Source organism: Asterias amurensis, chromosome 22 (genome assembly GCF_032118995.1).
Source record: "Asterias amurensis chromosome 22, ASM3211899v1".
NCBI classification, from domain to species: domain Eukaryota; kingdom Metazoa; phylum Echinodermata; class Asteroidea; order Forcipulatida; family Asteriidae; genus Asterias; species Asterias amurensis.
In genome coordinates, this window is record NC_092669.1 from 43,487 (window position 1) to 61,930 (window position 18,444).

The 18,444-nt window shown below is 36.6% G+C and overlaps 1 protein-coding gene across 1 annotated transcript; it reads right to left on the minus strand.

Annotated features, from left to right (window-relative positions):
• Nucleotides 1-5,389: 5,389 nt before the first annotated feature.
• On the minus strand, nucleotides 5,390-15,447 carry LOC139953747 (homeobox protein DBX1-A-like). The gene is made up of 4 exons (XM_071953294.1): nucleotides 14,771-15,447; nucleotides 12,717-12,848; nucleotides 10,231-10,436; nucleotides 5,390-7,271 (listed from the first exon to the last, which is right to left on the minus strand). The coding sequence occupies exons 1-4, from the start codon at nucleotides 15,336-15,338 to the stop codon at nucleotides 6,942-6,944; spliced, it is 1,236 nt and encodes a 411-aa protein (XP_071809395.1). The 5' UTR covers nucleotides 15,339-15,447; the 3' UTR covers nucleotides 5,390-6,941.
• Between the last annotated feature and the right edge of the window lie 2,997 nt (nucleotides 15,448-18,444).

An 18,444-nucleotide genomic window follows, 5' to 3' on the forward strand; every position in this document is an offset into this window, starting at 1 on the left:
ATGGATGAGTCGATATGACCATGTGCGCATGAACACCACTTGAAAACTCCTTGACGACCATACCGTTGTCTGCAGTCCGCTCAACAACAAAAATCACACATTTTTCTCGCCAAAAAGATCAATACCTGTCACTTTGAGATTTGTTGAAGTAAATAACGATGAGATTCAATTAGACAATTATTAAACCTCAACACCATCTGCAACCAATTTAATCAACTTGTTAACAATGTTACTCGCTGTAGGCAGTTTGGAACCAGTTTGCATTCGTATAGAGTATCAGGGTCTACCAACATAGGACCCTCTACTTGAAAAACTTGAATTGAAGTTTATTCTTTTACATTACATCTCAACACTTCTAGAGCAGTTCATTCGCACTGCTGATGACCCTGTTGTAGAAAGTGATTTTCCGTCCGTAAGGCCTTAAACGCGCTTTTTAGTGTTTAGTTAGGTTAGGTTTGCGGTAACACCATGTGTGTATCTACTTGCCAGGTAGAGTTTGTTCTTAGAGATATGTTTTGCATTATTCTACTGCCGCGGAGTAGATAATCGGATGTTCGGGAGACTTTTCAGTTCTGAAAAGAACTGTCCTGCTTTTTTTTAAACTATTACCAGGGCGGATGGTATATAAAACTGACTGGACTACTACTTTAGCTTATAGGATCGTAATTAACTGTACTGCCGCGGAGTCGGTTCTGTTTGGTCTCAACGTTTCGACTAGCTTGCTTTAGTCATCGTCAGGAGACTGTTTAGTTTTTATTGTTAATCTGGAGGGGCGGGGCAGGCCAATTAATCGGTAGAAATATTCTTTGTTAGTAGAACGGCCTTATAAAGGTCTGGTCACCTTCCTCCTTGCCACTCATTGGCTCGTTTGTTCTTATAGAATTTTTAATATTTGTTTTTGTGTTTTGCGAGAGTGAAGTGTAATAAAATACAAATATAAAACATATCAGTGGAAGCTGTTCAAACTGACATGTACATGTAGTTAGAAGTTATTTGAATCTGTTTCAGTCTATAGTATCGTTTCGGAGTGCCAACCATAACATCTACCATTTTCTTAATGGAAGTTTGAAATAAAGTGTTTTGCCAGCGCTGCATCCATATCAATAAAACACTACTGTGACTGTAGGCGCTGGAAAGTGTGAACAGTAAACAATAATTCACATCGGATATTTACAAACCTCACTTTACATTTTATTTATTTATTTTTTTAAATTAAAAATAGAGACATCTGTTCGTGATTGCTGAGGGTCTTCTTTCATGTTGTGTGAGTCACGTGCACACAGACAGAACTTTGATCTTTTAACTGGAAACATGAACTCAAAACCTTTTTACTTTATTGATGTATTTATTCATTTAGAAACCTTCTAATTAAAAAAAAAGTTAGTTCCAATAATAATGGAATTTATATGATAATTTCGGTATCCATCTGGATCAATGGAATGTTATATATAGTTTTTGTTATAACATGAACTGAGACTGAAATATTCACAATAAGCGTCCACTTATAGACAACACATACATTAAAGCACACACAAAGGTTCGCCGTGAATATTTGTTTGAATGTTTACGAGCATTGTGGTTCGTATTAGCAATATTGCACCTTAAACAAGTACATCTCATTCAGCTTCAACTGTGCACGTGACTGGCACGCGTAGAGGGTTGCGAGTCATCGTCAACCGAATGTTAGATAAGACATCTAAATTGTAACCCAACAAAATAAACAAACATGTCGTGTTTTCTCGGTTTTGGCGACAAGAAGAAGTATTGGAATGCTCAAAACAGAAATTTTCTTTTTAAATTAATAATAAAACAAGAGTGGTCACCAATGGACGTACAAAGACTTAAATGTTTGGCATTATTCCTATAGCAATGAGACCATTGTTGTCCGACATTATGGTTTGCTGCCATTAGTCGCCCCCCCCCCTAGTCCCCTCCCCTCCCCTCTTCCCGTCAACCCAACACACCAGTTAAATATTAATTCCTATAAACAATTGTCATTGCACGGTGTATGTGTTTTAATGTGGTACGATACCTAGCTAACGATTTATTTTGTTTACAATTTAAATGTAAATCAATGTTCACATTGTTTTGATTTATGTTTGTGTTTCTTTTTGCAATGGGTTTAGAGTGACAAAAAAATACTCAGCAAAAAGATAGCGATTTATTAATACTAATGTATTCAAAGATTAGTCTGTGTTTTATTCCAAAACGCCCAGGCGTATTGCTGATGTTAATTTGACTGGAAATAGCACACTGAGATGTAGACTGAATCCGTCACATGTTGCATTAAAGTAACAAAAGAATAACAAATGGAATAATGTATGACCTTTTTGCATTGATATGACAAGTGTTTTATTTCCCATCGGAATCATAGTACACGTGAATAACCAATGAGAATTTCATTCCAAATTAAAATACATATTTTCCTGAAAAGAACAAGTTTTATCGAATTATTTCTTTGTGTAATTTCAAGCAATGAAGAAACAGGGGTTTACGTGTTTTAAATGTGGTTTCCATGTTCTGTCTTTGATGGAGAAGTTCACTTAATAACATGGAGTCATTGTCTTTTTTTTACTCAACCAGAGTCAACCAGAAAAATAGTATGGAAAACTTCCATATAAATGATTGCATCACAAAAAGACGATTTTACCGAATATGCGTTATTCTCTGTACGATAACTTGTCTACCTGCCCCATAAACCCAAACTAATATAAAAACAGATCGGTGTTTAATTGCAACTTTTGAAAAGCGATGTTAACCGCAATTGAAAGCGACGAACAAGGCTGGATTTGTTTTTTAACACAACTATCAATAAAATTGACACTTCATCAAACACGAACAAACCTTGTGGTTTCTTTCTACTTGGGAAAATTGACATATGTAGGTAGCGTAGTTTGACCACTCCTTTCTATTGCTAGTTTCCTAAAATACTGTTTCTGATTTTGTGTCACTATTAGCTTTGCCTTCCCGTGTTGATTGGGTGTCATTACAAAGATATTTGAAACTGATCAATGTTAGGTTTAGACAATGATTGACAAATATTGGTTATTTGTCTATTGCGCCAGCTGATCTTGAGCGGGGCTATATCGTAGGCAGAGTGCTTTGCATTGTCCCCTTCATATTCACTTATTTACTTGCCACTAGACTCTGTTTCTGATGTTGGACCATGTTTACTTGCTTCATCGATAAACCCAACCCGCTTGCGCCTTGCTGATCGAGGTACTGGTCGCTTTACATCATGGGGTAACAGCTGGCTTTGCAACACCATTGAACCCTTTAATTCGTCAAAAATACTAACCCATTGCCTACACCCGTAATATTCAGATGTGAAATATTTATGAGATGATTTATTAAAAAAAAAATTAAAAATAGCAATTTGGTTTCGTCAACTTTTGGGAAATTATTTATAAAGTTTACTATCACACTTTAATTGGCAATATCAACCAAGTATTTAGTCATTTTATACGCGTTTGTTACTTTCTTAATGAGGGCGCTATTTTTTGTAAAATGATCATTAACATCACAACAGATTACTGTATTGCAAATAATTGGTTATTTAATGTTGATAATCCTGAAAGTTATGTATAGTTATAATGATGAGAATAGAATAAAAACTGCATCTGTTCGTAATTACCGTCTATCTATTATGAATTCATTTTGGATATTTTTGGATGGAGATGCAATTGCATTAATTGGTTATGGTGTACGAGCCAGATGTCTTTTTTGTTTGTTTGTGGTTTGTGTTGCCTGCGGGTACTAATTCTTGTAACTATTTACAACGATGACATCATCACCTATTATGATCATACGACCCACACATAGTAGTAGTAGACCTCGGTTTTTATGGCATTTGAGAACGAGCGCATCAAAGTGTAAAATCATCACCCATAACAGCCAACTAGTGACTTTAGGCTCAGTACAAATCGAAACGTATAGAGGTGACAAAAATATCCATGTTTGAAACACGCCCCCCCCCCCCCTCCCCAACACACACACAAAGTAGACCTCTAGTTTGGAACACCCCTTTCTCCGTCCGAGCCTTTGGAACACCCCCCCCCCGCCCCTTTTTCATTCAGAAGTTGTATAAAGGCTCCTGACAATGTTTAGAACGCACGCACTGGTGATTCCAGGCAGTTACAAGCAGTATCCTAAAAGCACATTCATTCAAGCTTTGAATGTTCTCAATTTTTTGGGGAGATAGTAAGCGAGTGACAGCCAGAAGAATGTATCTTGTGATCCCGAAATATTTTCTTTGTAAAGTGTTCCTTGTACATGCGGTGCAGTTCCCCCCCCCCCCAAATAGCCTGAATTGCTCTGTGTGTCATGACCTTGACTCAACCCTGTATTACTTCCTTGTCCCTTTCAAGACACGTCCTTACCAGTTCCAGGTCTGCTATTGGTCAGAAGCGGCTTGATTTAGCTTCTTATGGCTCACAAGTATTGTCCGCTCAAAAAAAAGGAAAAATGCAAGTCAAGAGTTTCATCGAGTACATGTATATATTCTGTCAATTGAAACTCAAAGACCACACCCTTGACCCCAATAGTATCTAATCTCCCCCCCCCCCCTTAAAATAAGAAAAAAGAAAATGAATATTGAGTCTAAGCCAGTTTGAAATCCTAATCTAAGTTTGCTAGTGATATAATAGTGATAAACTATAGAAAGAAAACACTTTTACAAATTTATTCTGTGACACCAAAGCTGTGTGAGTTGAGTTAAAGGTGTTATTTCCCACCAATATTAGACGTGTTTGTGTTGTTCGAATGGGGCTAATAAGAGCGACATATCACACTTTACTCGTGGGTCGATCACCACTTCGCAGTCTCAGTGACATTATTTTAAAAACATCCTTAATGGATTGAAATAATGGTGTTGAAATTTCCCTTGAGTAATCAATTGAATGCACGTGTAGTTTATTGTTTAAACGGGACAACAGCTTGCTGAAATGGGTTTTATTGTGGAGAGAACAAAGCTTGTTATAATGGATGAATAATTTGTCGCTTTTAATTGCTTTGCTGCTCACGTGAAAGCCTCACAAAACAGCATGGGGTATCTGGAGTTAGAAAATACACAAAAGTTGTCCTATATTTATATTCATTTAATTACTTTTATGGGATTTATTTTTTTCTGTTGTAAATATATATGATCCGTGACGACGTAGAGTGAAAAATTCAGATTTAGGCTGGACTGATAAAAGGTAGCATTTTATAAGGTTTAGATTTGTTTATGTTTTTGTTTTGTTTTGTGAGACTCACTTATTATAATGATAATAATGAGTAATATTGGTAGAATCAATCTCAGTGGTTGTGCCTGTAACCGTGTCTTTCACGAATACAATGATTAAACGTCCCCGATATTAATTAACAGTTTTAAACAAACTTCGTATAATTTTGTCCACTTTTATTCAGTTTTTGTACATGAAAGAAAACTCGACTTTGATGAAACTAATGAAAACTACAAATAAATAACAATACTGAAAAGCTCATAGCAAGCAATGAAAATTACAACAAAATGAGGAAATTTATCGGAAACCGCAAATAAAACAAGCTGCCTTAAGAACTATTTAAAAATAATTTGTTGATGAAACTGTTTGAACTCGGTCTTGTGACTTATTGTAGTAATTGTTATATGTAGATCCCAATTAATAGATCGGTTGGGCTCTTGTCAATATTTCACACAAACGTGCCCTTAATCTGTCAGGGTTCCAGACTTCAGTCTCTATTACTCCCAGGGATTAAGAAACAATGCCTCATTTCCTTTTATCCTTAAGTATTCGGTCTAAAAATTAAAACAACTGTCAGTCCTCTGTTGTTGATATAAAGCATGTTCTGTAGAAACAACATTGTTTCGCTTTGTTTCGTACCCTTGCTCGTATGATGTTGTTGTTATTTTGTACAAAATATATTTATAATTATTTCAAAAAGACAAATTAATTAAATGTGTAGTTGAAATCAACTCGAGAAAAAAAAACTAATGAATAAAAATACGACTGAATTTAGCATAATTTAAATAGAAAACAAGTTCAGAATAATAGCTATTTTCCATTATATTTACATATCAAGATTGCACCATTATAGTATTACAGGTGTAACTTTACTAAAATAAAAACAGCATGATTTCTTTTTAATCAACTAGAAGGTTTTGTTTTTCTTTCTTTAGCTTGTTGTATATTGTTTTATTGGAAACCAACTCAAATTAAACTGGTTGACTGCTTTTAAAGGCAAAGTATACCTTTGGGTTTTTGAACCGTTCAGCTGTTTTAATCCTTTAAATGTTTACAATAAACTAACTTTCGAAAATTTCACTTCAAAGAATGTGGTCACGTTTTATCGACGGACAATTCAGTGCGATTATGTCACGCAGTAGGAAGGACAATCCGTTGTTGAAACACGCTGGTGCCAGTCTGAGAAACATTTAACAGTAACGCTTCTCAGATTCAGTTTTTGGTTCACAAAATGCTTTATTTTACCCAAAAAATGCTGTAGGCTTCTAACCAATAACTTTGTATCGCCATTAATTTGTTGAGTGATTACCAAAATACCTTCCCTAACAACGAATTATAAAATGTAAACTGCCGCTTTAAACGACTTTGAGAATGAGAGGCGAAAAGAAACCGTTTATATCCAGTAGGTTACCAACTAAATCTTATGCACAACATTAAATGGAGTTTGGAAGCATCCTCAATGCACAGATCTGTTTTAAAAATCACGCAAAGACATATGAAAATAACTTATTCGTAAATTTTGATCAATAATCATTTGATGTTAATAATTAAACTATTTACAATGTTTTATTGCTCTTTAAGTATCGAAGAAATGATAATTGTTGACGTCATCTTGATTTATCTAAAACATCAATGTCATCCTCCGAAAACCTTTACTCCATGACGTCACAAACTATGTTCTGTTAGAACCAGCGGCAATGTTCCAAGATGTTTACAACATCACATGACATCCACATCTTTCTCGTCTTCTTGAAACTCTTCTCTTTCGTTGACCATTGGGCTTCTTCGCACATCCTCTGTAACCTGGTCACCTAGCAACGGACTGGAACATGGGCTACTTCCAGGTGACTCCATCTCTTCTATGTCAGAGTTTGTATCTCTTAATCTAACTACATCCGGGCTCTCTTTATCTTCAGCTACGTCACTAAGGTCTGGATTGGGATTGGACTTATTTGGCAAGGTAGACTCACGTGACCCTCCTGATGAAAGTAGTTCCCTCTCTTTGGAATTACGCCATTTCATTCGACGATTCTGAAACCAGATTTTGACCTGAAACGAAAAGGAAATTTACCAAAAATAAGATTTACTGTTTCTTATAGCATAGAGGTGGTCAATTATCTATGCTTGTGGCGTCTTAAAAATGGACTTTTCTGTAATGGATTAAATAAGTGTCAAGAAAGGGAGAATTTTTGAGATTTTTATTTTTGGTTGTTAATCCCAGTCTCTGTTTGTTGCAGCCAGTGTTTTTGAACTCGCCGGTTCACCTAACTGTAAAATATCTGGACATCCAAGCCTCGCTATTTACCCATCAACAAACCCCATGGGGCCTCTCTTTAATTACAATCCACATCGGATCCTGTTTGTAGACGACAACACGATAGTTGTTGTTTGAATAGTAAAACGACACAATCCATGTAAATATATCTGGGTTAGCAAGCACATAGGGATGGCTCCAAAAACAATACGCAATCTGATTGGTTGGTTTTAGTGGGACGACTGGGCATAGCTTGAGCAACCACTTAAAGCAATGAGGTATACCTTACAATTCACGGACTAAGCACATTCATGAGCAGGTCTGGTGTGGGTTTATTTGGCATTATTTCCACACTAATTTAATCGCACTTTTACCACAAAATTCGATACCAGCCAAAACAGAATTTATCCTATGAATGTTTCAAAAGGGGTCAGTGTGGAATGCATAACTTGTATCGGGTTTAATCACTACTCATTTAAATATGAACGGAAACTTAAAACAGAATCTTAATTGGTTTTGACGAAGCAAATAGTTCTAGACATTTAAACTGATCGCAGCAGACCGAAAAGGGGTCGGTTTCCCCTACCCCCCCCCCCCCCCCCCCCCCCGTCCCCGGCGGAGTGCAGTACTTGGAGTTCAAATAAGTTCACATTATGAACATCCAACTCATTTTATCAAGAGTAAGCTATGAAAGTGATTCTTGGTTCTAGAATTATAGCTGCAGTAGTCGATGGATTAAATTTGACTTTGCTTAAAAAGAAAATGAGAAATATAGAGACGGATTTTCAGATCTCAAATTAAATGATTTATGTTTTGTATTAGAGTCATTATGCCATTCTTTGATAATCTGAAGGTAAACAAAGCTTTAATTATCTAGTACTAACATTTTATATCGACTAAAATCTGCCTGATTTATAGAGTGTTTGTAAATAATACACTAATAGTGTAACCAATAAAACTTAATATTAGTAGGTCGATCAGAATCTGTATTCATAATAATTTCATAACAGCGAGGATGAAATGGACACTACTTCAATAAGTTAACCAATAATGTAGTATCCTCACTTACACAGACGCTGTACCGACTCCCAAATAATAAGTTACCCAATAAAATTCATGTTGCAATCTTAGAATAGCCGCTCCACTAAACACCCATCCCCCGTTCCGATTGAGCATAATAATTTATAGCTTGGCCCATAAAACAAGATTTTACAGTTTATAGCACCATACTGCACGGACAATGCGCACATAGATTTGTTGCTATTGCACATAATAGAATGTGTCTTTTGTCCCTCTATTGTGTTTATCATTTTCTTTGTGTTAATAAGTGGACGACCAACGTGTTGCTATAAACACTTATTGTTTCGTGACGTCATGCTACGTCATCAGGTTTGGGTCGAGATATACAGTCAGATGAAGAAGTTCGAATGCATTTAAACGAGCAAGACGAAACGAGATTCCAAATTAAAACTAAGTCAAATTTTACTGATTTGAAAATGATTTATAGCAAATGAAACCCACCTTCTTTGATTGTAATATTGCACTGCCACTCATTAATCTATTAATTTATCTGATCATCAAATAACACACAAACAAACCAATGTTCATTAATAAGACATTTTATTGCGAACCAAAATACTGATTTGTTCAGCACGAAGCAGTCTTTTGTACATCTCGTAAAGGTCACTGCGCAATGACCTTTATCTTGAGACTATGGAGCGGCAGCCCGCGCAGACATTTTTACCAGTTCGCTGGTGTAAAACTTTACGACTTTCTGCTCTTTGCATCCAAGGAAGCACCCGTCCCTGAATTAATGAGACCAACAGTCTTTTCCAAACCTCAACTTGACCAAAACAAAATCAAGCTTAACTGATCTGTGCGTGTGTTGTGTGTTTAAAGTAAAGCATGCTTTTATTTGTTCACAATCCGTCATTAAGGTTTTCATTAGCATACCGTACCACATGTTGATTTAAATGATACAATATTGCTCACTTGTAACAACAATCATAAAAATTGTATTGTGAACTTGGGTGATGTCTCTTTTACTCTGTCTATACCTTTAAAAGTTTCTTTGTCTTCAAAATTAACTCAATATAAAGTTATTTTTAGAAAATGGCTTATTTTGATCTAGGCTTGTTTCCATGATATAAAGTTTCATCTTGCTGGGGGCAAGACGCAGTATATATAGGCCGTTTATTGTTAAGTTGGGTACTATTCTGTAGGTGCTGATATGTTTACCAAGTTATCACCACATAACTTAGAAAATCTGTTAAGATGTCGTGAATTATTGCAGTAAGTAATTAAATGCTGTTAGACATGCGTGAAATTCATCAACCTGTGAGATTAGAAGACATAAAGTGAAAAGTTGGATGTGTGTCGCGTGCTTGGATCGGGTTCGCATTTTCATCTTGCAATGTGTATCTGATGTTGATTGATATATCGGGCGGTCGCTTTGGGAATTATTGTCTTGCGGTTACAAATTAGCCTTTCTATTTGGTTAAAGGACATATATCACACCAATTAACGTCTAAGACCACTTTTGTAAATCAGTGTCAATTTGTCAATGAAGGTTGTAAACCATTGTGCCCGAAACTAGACCTTTCTGTCATCGCAAAAGAAAAGATCGAGTCGAACAAAAATAATCATTCGTAAAAAAACAAAAAACAAAAAGCTAGCGACAGAAACATATAAACTTTGTTTTTAGTTTTACGTTTAGTTTTACGAAAATAAACTTATTAAGATTAATCAACCAACCTGTGAGTCTTTGAGTCCCAGTTTTGCAGCCAGCTTCTTCCTGTCCGGCTTACTAATGTACTTCTGTTGCTGAAATTTCTTTTCCAGTCCTTTCCGCTGAGCATCAGAAAACACCGCCCGCCGCAACATCCCTCGGCGGGGTTTACCCCTCGCTACTCCCGGCCAAGGAAATGTCCCTGGAACGGGTATTACCGAAGATGGAGTCACTTTAAAAAACAAATACAGAAGAAAAGTTCAACCTTAAATTGGGTCACACATAAACAAGCACAACATTATAAAAACGCTCAGAAAAAAATGGTCTCTCTTATTTTTGTCCAACGACTGTGTGGCCACTCAGGTACTTCGTCAAACGGCCCATGTCAGTCTGAGGGTGTGATTCCGTTTAGTAGATAAAGAAAATTGGCATAATAGATCAATTGATTAGTAAATCATCAAAAAAAAACATTAATTATAATAATTTTTATTATAGTATTCTTTAAAGATTTGTGTGTTTATTGAAGTAAGTTTAAATCTCACCCAATGCCACAGCAAATCACGTGTGATAATTGTACTTCATTCTTTAAAAATTAATTTAGACATTTTTATAACAACTTGTTATTTATGTTGCTGAAACTAAAATGACCCTATTTGTCAAGTTTTGGCCTATTGAGATTTATGGCGATGTTAGAGGTGGATTGATGGGCCAGGCGTATGGTCCAGTCATGGATAGTAATTACCAGTTACACCATGGACACTAAACTTGTACAGGTTATCGGCACTACGTTCGGTAAAGCACAAACATGTTCAGAGCTAACTCAAGGGGGCGGGTGGCATGACCCCCTGGTTTGGTTACAATGATTAAATTACAACGATACATGGACAGTCTGTCGCTATAAATGAATCATACACCAAAGTCCTTGCTCTATAATTGAACAAGGACGCTAAGCTGGAGAAGTATATAACTGATGTACCATGCAACTATAAAACATCATGTTTACTTGGCTAATTGGTCAGTTCACAAAACAATCTCTTTTATACTTTTTGAAAAGTTTGGTTTTCCCTTTGTCCTTTTCGAACAGATTTTCATCATTATCATAATGAAGCCGATTTTATTTTGATTTTCTTTTAGAAAGTTAAAAACAAACTGAAATTCAGAGATTTTAATTGTGTATATACTTTCTAAAAAGCAGCCAAGCAAGGTGCGCCAACAAGGAGAATAGTAATACAGAGCGCTACGCAGTCTCTGAAACATTGTCATTTTAATTCTTTATTTAGCAATGGGTTGTTGATGGATTTGTCAGTGTACAATGAAGAGTAGACATAACGTCCACTTGAGATGGGCGGAGTTGTAACAATAGAAGGTACTTGAGAACTGACGTACCATGAAGCAAGTTAGCAATCCATCTAATTCCTTATGCTTCAACAAGCTTTTGTCTGGTTTCATGTATGCTCGCTACCAGTTATATAACAAGTGCACAAGAGGTCCGACTACTTTCCCTTCTAACCTCGGTTTCACTAACTATATTTTTCAATCAGAAAGCAATGGTGTTAATCACTTTCAATTTGTCGTTATTGGGCTTCAATTGCATCCACCTCTCCCACCCATTCCACATTGTCACAACGTGAGTGTATCTTAGAGTTGTAAATGTTTAAAACCAACGATCAATTTTTGTCCAAAATTTGAAAAGAACCATTTATACGATCGGGAAAACACAGATTACCCTAACATAGCACGAACCAGTTCATTGTTTAATTACCACAAACGCCCAGTGTGCAATGCGGTCATCATGTAAAACAGGCAATACACGTGTTGCATAATGCTTTAAAAGAACAACGATATTATGGAACTCCTAGCCCCCAAAAAACAATAAATCAGACTAGGGAATCCCTGGAAACGCATTTACTTTATCAGTCTCCTCGACCTTCCCACCATGTGTCAAAACTCATTTCATAATTAAAGGAAATAAGAGAATGCATTAAAAAATGGCATGTTGGTTAACTCAACCATCCCCCGGGTCCACCCTCACGATATAACGAGTAAAACTGTGTACACTGTCTACTGCTTTTACGTGCAGAGAAGCGTGCATAACTTTTTATGGTAGCTGTCACGAAAATCATCAACTGAAGACCATAAAAATTAACTTGTTTTGGTTGGAATGAAAGTGCAGAAATGAACCGTTATTGCATCTGCAAAATGAGTATCAAATACTCCCGATTTATTTGAATGAGACTATCTGGGTTTCTTATTGTAGTTGTTTATTGTAATGGTTTAACCAGTTGCTGGACGCAGGAAGTTGAATTAAATTAATTTTGACAAATGATTTGGGCCAATAATGTAATTTTCTCAACTGTGTTGAATCGAATTTGTTATGATTTAAGCTGGAAAGTAAATAAATTATTATAAAAAAAAGAAATTAAAACATTTATTGTGTACTTAGGTTTGAAGCCAGCACCAATAGATTCTGTTCTTGGTTATTGCTAAACTATGTCTTGAAGAAAACACGAACCTGGTAAGAATGGGTTTCTAGCCATTGATGACGTCATACCTGAACCATAGATAGGTCTACTAGTAAGATGTGCAAGAGATGTTCCAAGATGTTTGTAACCACTCAGTGTAGATGTTGTAGATGTTGGTGCACCTATAAATGGAAAACAGTGACGACAATAGTTATACAAGAAACTGAAGACAATCTCAAAAATAAGCCACACCCAAATAAGTATTGACTTCTGAAATCTTACTGGGATGTTATTTGAATATCATGTATGCCTATTAAGAAATTCGTTTGATGCCATGATATGTATCTTCTAAATTAATTTGTTTTTTGAGTAAATTCCAAAACACAAAACGAAAGTGATTTTTATTGATTTAATGTCGAGCGATTGAAGTGAAAGAAATCAGTTTGTTTCAATGTCAGTAGGTCAAATATTGCCACATAAAGGATGTCAAATGTGATCACAATACGAAACAACACGGATGTTAAGCGATATTTTTAGTCTTAATCAGTCTTATCAAGCCCACACTCCTCACACCTCGAGAGACAAAAGTAAATTGTTTTGAAAACTGAGTGAGGTGTTTTCCCTCGCATGAGATAAGAAATTCAAGTTGGTGGTTTGTTTTCAGGAAATGGAGATGGGAAATTTGCAACTTGAAGTCAATATGATCCTTGATATACAAGTCTCAAATGAAAGTTAAAACGGTCTGAACATTGGTTTATTTTATAATATTTATTACGTTCATTATAGTTATGTTAATGACTAGTACAGAAAGCATTCAGATAAAATGGTCGCTTTTGTGTTCAAGCTGTTTGTAGTATTAAAGAAAAAAACAAATTAACAGCCAATCACAGTAAGGCTTATAAGAGGTTGACAGCTGGCGTCCATTCACAGAAGAGCTTATATATCAACTCGGATTTAATAAAGGAGCATTCAACCAATAGTCTTTGGTTGCAGTAAGCCACGCTGGGCGTGGATTTACCGTGCACAGCGACTCAAGCCCCGCCGTCATTTCACGATTCTTAACGGTAGATAATTAGCAATACAACACCAGCTACCGTACACAGCGTCCAAAACGGACGTATTAACCAATACATCACACAACCCTAAGGCTCAATTCTTATACCCATAATTTAATTACGTTAATACGCGTTTTATATTGAGCGTGCGAGGGGCGCTAACGGCAAGGATGTTTTACTCAGTCGTTTGATATTAAGATACCAATTGCACTTTGTAAATCTCAAGATTAATAAACGAACATGGTGTTTGCACTCACAGCGAAAAATACGGCAGCCGAAAAGAGACAAAATTAAATGGTTTGATTTGAGTGATCATAATTACGACGAAATTAGTAGAATTTTAGCAACAACTAAATCTAATAATTGGCTTATAATATTTATTTTATAAACTTACATTTTAATGGTGATTTTTAAAATTCAGTACATGCGAAAAACCATCACTCCCATGGTTCAATAATAAGGACAAGATGCAAATTTAGAAATGACGAAAAATGACGGAGAGAGCATCGGTTGTGACTAAAAATATTGTTTTGAAAGCTGATGAAAAACACTACCTCGACAAATAAACTATGAGCTCTATCGTGTATAGGGCTTTTCGGTTACGACTTGAGCTGTTGAAGCATTTAAATACTAACAAAATAAATAAAAGGACAAGCTTTTGAAGTTGCACTGATTTTAAAGTAAAAGTAATGAACGGTCAAGAACCAACACAAGGCATAGGTATACTCCGAAGCCAACTAAATCAATATAAAGTTCCCCAAATTCGGCAAACTTAAGCATTATAAAGATCAACAATTCAAATAACATGAAAGCAACAAAACAGAAACAAACAACAAATTGGAAAACAATGCAAACAATGAAAAAGACTTGCGCGTTGGGCGCAAGGGTTTTGGATTGGGAAGTTATATCAAAGTTAATGAGTGTCGTTGGCGCATCTAACACATTTACTACTATCATAAGACTAGATAGAAACAAGTACCACATCAAACATTTTTGTGTGTGACTGTTTAGTTATTTGCTGATTTATTTACAAAGTAGAAAGTACATACCTTGTGATGAGCGGGCTTCTGCTGACAATATTGCATTGACGCCGAATTTAAGACCAAAGCCATGTTCACAAGCAGCCACACCTGCCGCGGGTGAGGCACTCCCTTCCCCTCGGCTACCACCACTTCCATTCCGCTGTTGTTGCTGAGTTTGCCGTAGGCAATTACAGGTGGTACAAGAAGCTGGATGTTTGGGGATGGGTTTATGGATTGGAGTTCTTTGAGATAGAATGTCTTTGACGAGAAATGATGTTGTAGAGGCAGGTGCCTGAACTTGCTGGTTATTCTGCTGATTGTTTGAAAGATGATGATGATGACGGGGGAGTTGTAATGAACCAACACCAGGCATAGGTACTCCAAAAGCTTGGGGTCTAAAGACTGTATGGTAGAGTGGGGAAGGGGCAAGTAAACCACCAAATGGGGGTTTATCTTCCCCACGGTCTCGATCAAGTCGACATAAAAGATGAGGTACATGCAGACTATGTTGAGCATGTAGACTAGCTATGGAACTTGCCGGTGCATAGGTGTATGGAGGCTCCCCTGCTATGGTTCGGGCGTCTACAGTTGTCATTTTTCCTCACTCTTTTTCACTTGTTTTGCGTTAATTTATTGCGTCTTGGAGCGTATCCCACGTGCAGAAACCAAAACGGTAATAAATTCCAGATATCTGTACCGACTGTCTGCCGTGCACATTACAACTGTTTGGATCGGTATAAGTTGCCCTGCCCTATGAATTATACACGCACTGGTATCCACTACAAGTTTGGCTTTTTAATGCCGCGCCTCGTGATTGACAGCAGATATAAGCTCTCTGATTGGTCAATGAGTCGATGACGAGTGCGGATCCTGACACTTCTACTGCAGGAGTTTCAATGAAAGAGGGCGTGGCCTTTGGTAAGGTAACCAAGTACCGTATTTGACGACATGTTTATATACACTGGCTAATAGTAATACACCAATCGCAATTAACATCATAATACCAGTGATAATATGACCCAATGTATATATGTGTGTCTAAGGTATTATAAGCCCCTTGTGTAGTATGCGCTTGTCGTGATTTGGTCGCGTGTGGGCGCTGTAGGGGGCGAGCAGAGCTCAAATCGTACGGCGTGATTTTCAAGTGTCGCCCCATTCACGTAGCAGAGCAATCTCGCTTGGGCTTACCGGGTAGTTTCAGGCGGGGCGTAGGGGGTGCGCCATGTACTAGAAAACGCCGTACAGTATCCGGTCTACAATCGATCATGATTGTACATGTGCTTGTATTATATTGCCAAGCACATGTCACTATCTTCTGCATTTAGTGATCCATTTTAATATTGCAGAAACACTAGTGGCTGTGTTCAGGAAACAGACAATAAAAGCTACACAATGGAACTGGGTGTATGACAAGAAACTCAAATGAACCAGAAGAGAAACAAAACATTATTAGGTTTCAAACTTGGTGTGGTTTGAGCCGATCTTTCACTTTCTCTTTTCAAATCATTCAATTGTCCACATGTCATTTTCAAGCGCGCTGTTTCAGCCTGTTGTATGTGTGTGCTCGTTTTTGGTTAGTTTGTCTGTTTGTTGGGGGTGGGTGTTCGTTTGTTGTTTGTTTTTTCCATTTTCCCCAACAAATAATAAATTGGAAATTAAATTTGTACAAACAAAATGACACAATAAATAAAATAATTCGTAAATCAAACAGTTTCAGTTTGCGTTACACAATTTGTCCTGAATCTCTCTACCATAAAGTTGAGAGAGAGAACATTATTTCTTATTGTTTACATCTGATTAAGTCTTCATTTAGGATCTTTTTTTCACGATGTCCTTTTGTCTCATAAGTTTTAACCGACCAAAAAGTGCAACCGATACATTAAACAGTCGTAGGTTTTAAACAACCTGTTGTTGATTTTGTTAAATGTTAAAGTCCAAGTGGAGTAATTGTCGAATACTGCGCAGTATGAGGTAATCAGTAATCAATTGGTCCTTGTCTCTTGTAAACAGCCCCTTCATTGGATTAAATTATAAACCAACAACATTGGTTCTTTCTTTTCTCAACCCGGGAATTCTTTGCTGTATAACTCTTCAACTGATTGGGTCTAAACGCTGTGCCAGTCTCAATACGTAGTTTACTTACACTGTTAAGTTTTGACTGTTGTGTTTGTTTTAGTTTGTGTACAAATTACAATCCTGCCTGTGAATGGAATAGTTGTGTGGTCAAGTGTATGCTTTGGTTGACATTTCGTTGTGCAGTCTTCATGAAGTCGCAACACAAAGGATTATAATTTATATTACTCCGCTGACATTTTGACAGCCTTTCTTTTACGCGGGAAATTAATGTGGTCTTTTCATTCACTACAAGATTGTGTATACAGCCACTGCAATGTGATTTATCATACTGAAATACGTGGTTAACAAACTGCTTCTTTTGTCATGAACTCTCTCAATGTCTGGTGGCACAAATTCTCAAGTGCTAAGATAAGAACTTTCTAAATTAACATCAAGTCCGCAGCTTGGCTTTTCGGTTGAGTTTCATTAACAAAGCGGCACTGGGTAAATGTCTTGTCTTTAGTGTTTATATTCTTGGTAATTTAAACATTGGGATGCTGTCTGTAGATAATAAGTTCTCTTTCAGAATAATGGAACCTTTCCAAAGTTTTCCGACGCTTCTTTTTTGTAATGTTCCAAACATAGCCTTTTCCTGGCGTCATCCATATCATAAGGATTTCACAAAGTGAACGCATGATTTTTTTTCAGTCAAGATAAAGTATTTGAATCTTGCCATAATTAATTGATGTGTATGCATAGCGGCCTAGACTTTTAACATTAGTCTTATTCCATTCTTATGTTCCATATGGTTTCACTGCTGTATAAACTTCTAAAACATTATGCGCGTGCCGAACACGAGCCAACAGTACAATGATAGTGTGCCCTCAACGTTCATAATAAAATTGTAGCCTAAGGCACCGCCATCTTAAACCGCTCTTGGTTAACAATACCATGGGAAGTTTTACTTCGACGGTTTGAGGTCATCTTATAATGATAGTCAAGGGTCTATATTAATTGCTTAAAGACACTGGACAATGTTGGTAATTGTCAAAGACCAGTCTTTACACTTGGTGTATCTCAACATATGCATTAAATAACAAACCTGTGAAAATTTCAGCTCAATCGGTCGTTGAAGTTACGAGATAATAATGAAAGAAAAAACACCCTTGTCACACAAAGTTGTGTGCTTTCATATGCTTGATTTCGAGACCTCAAATTCTAAACTTGAGGTCTCGAAATCAAATTCGTGTAAAATTACTTCTTTCTCGAAAACTACATCACTTCAGAGGAAGCCGTTTCTCACAATGTTTTATACTATCAACCTCTCCCCGTTCCTCATTACCACGTAAGGTTTTATGCTAATAATTATTTTGAGTAATTACCAATAGTGTCCACTGCCTTGATCTTGTTGGTATGCGACTTTAACAAGGTGAAATGTTTGAGTGTTGAAATATGACGTAATGAAACAGTAGACAACTCACTGTAGCAAAGATGGGTGTAGACTAATCATTAATGTCGTATTGTAGAAGGATGCCCACACTAACAGTAATACATGAATTCACCAGGACAGCACATTGAAGTAAAAAAACACTTTCTTACTTTCAATTCTTCTTTTTCTGAAAAACGAAAATCCCTTGACACAACAA

Bases quoted from the DNA above. Each gene is read 5' to 3' on its own strand.
- LOC139953747 (XM_071953294.1), bottom strand. From the start codon at position 15,338: ATGACAACTGTAGACGCCCGAACCATAGCAGGGGAGCCTCCATACACC. The intron at 12,849-14,770 runs GTATGTACTTTC...TTCCATTTATAG, and splicing joins AGAAGCCCGCTCATCACAAG to GTGCACCAACATCTACAACA. The intron at 7,272-10,230 runs GTTGGTTGATTA...TTTTCGTTTCAG, and splicing joins TGGGACTCAAAGACTCACAG to GTCAAAATCTGGTTTCAGAA.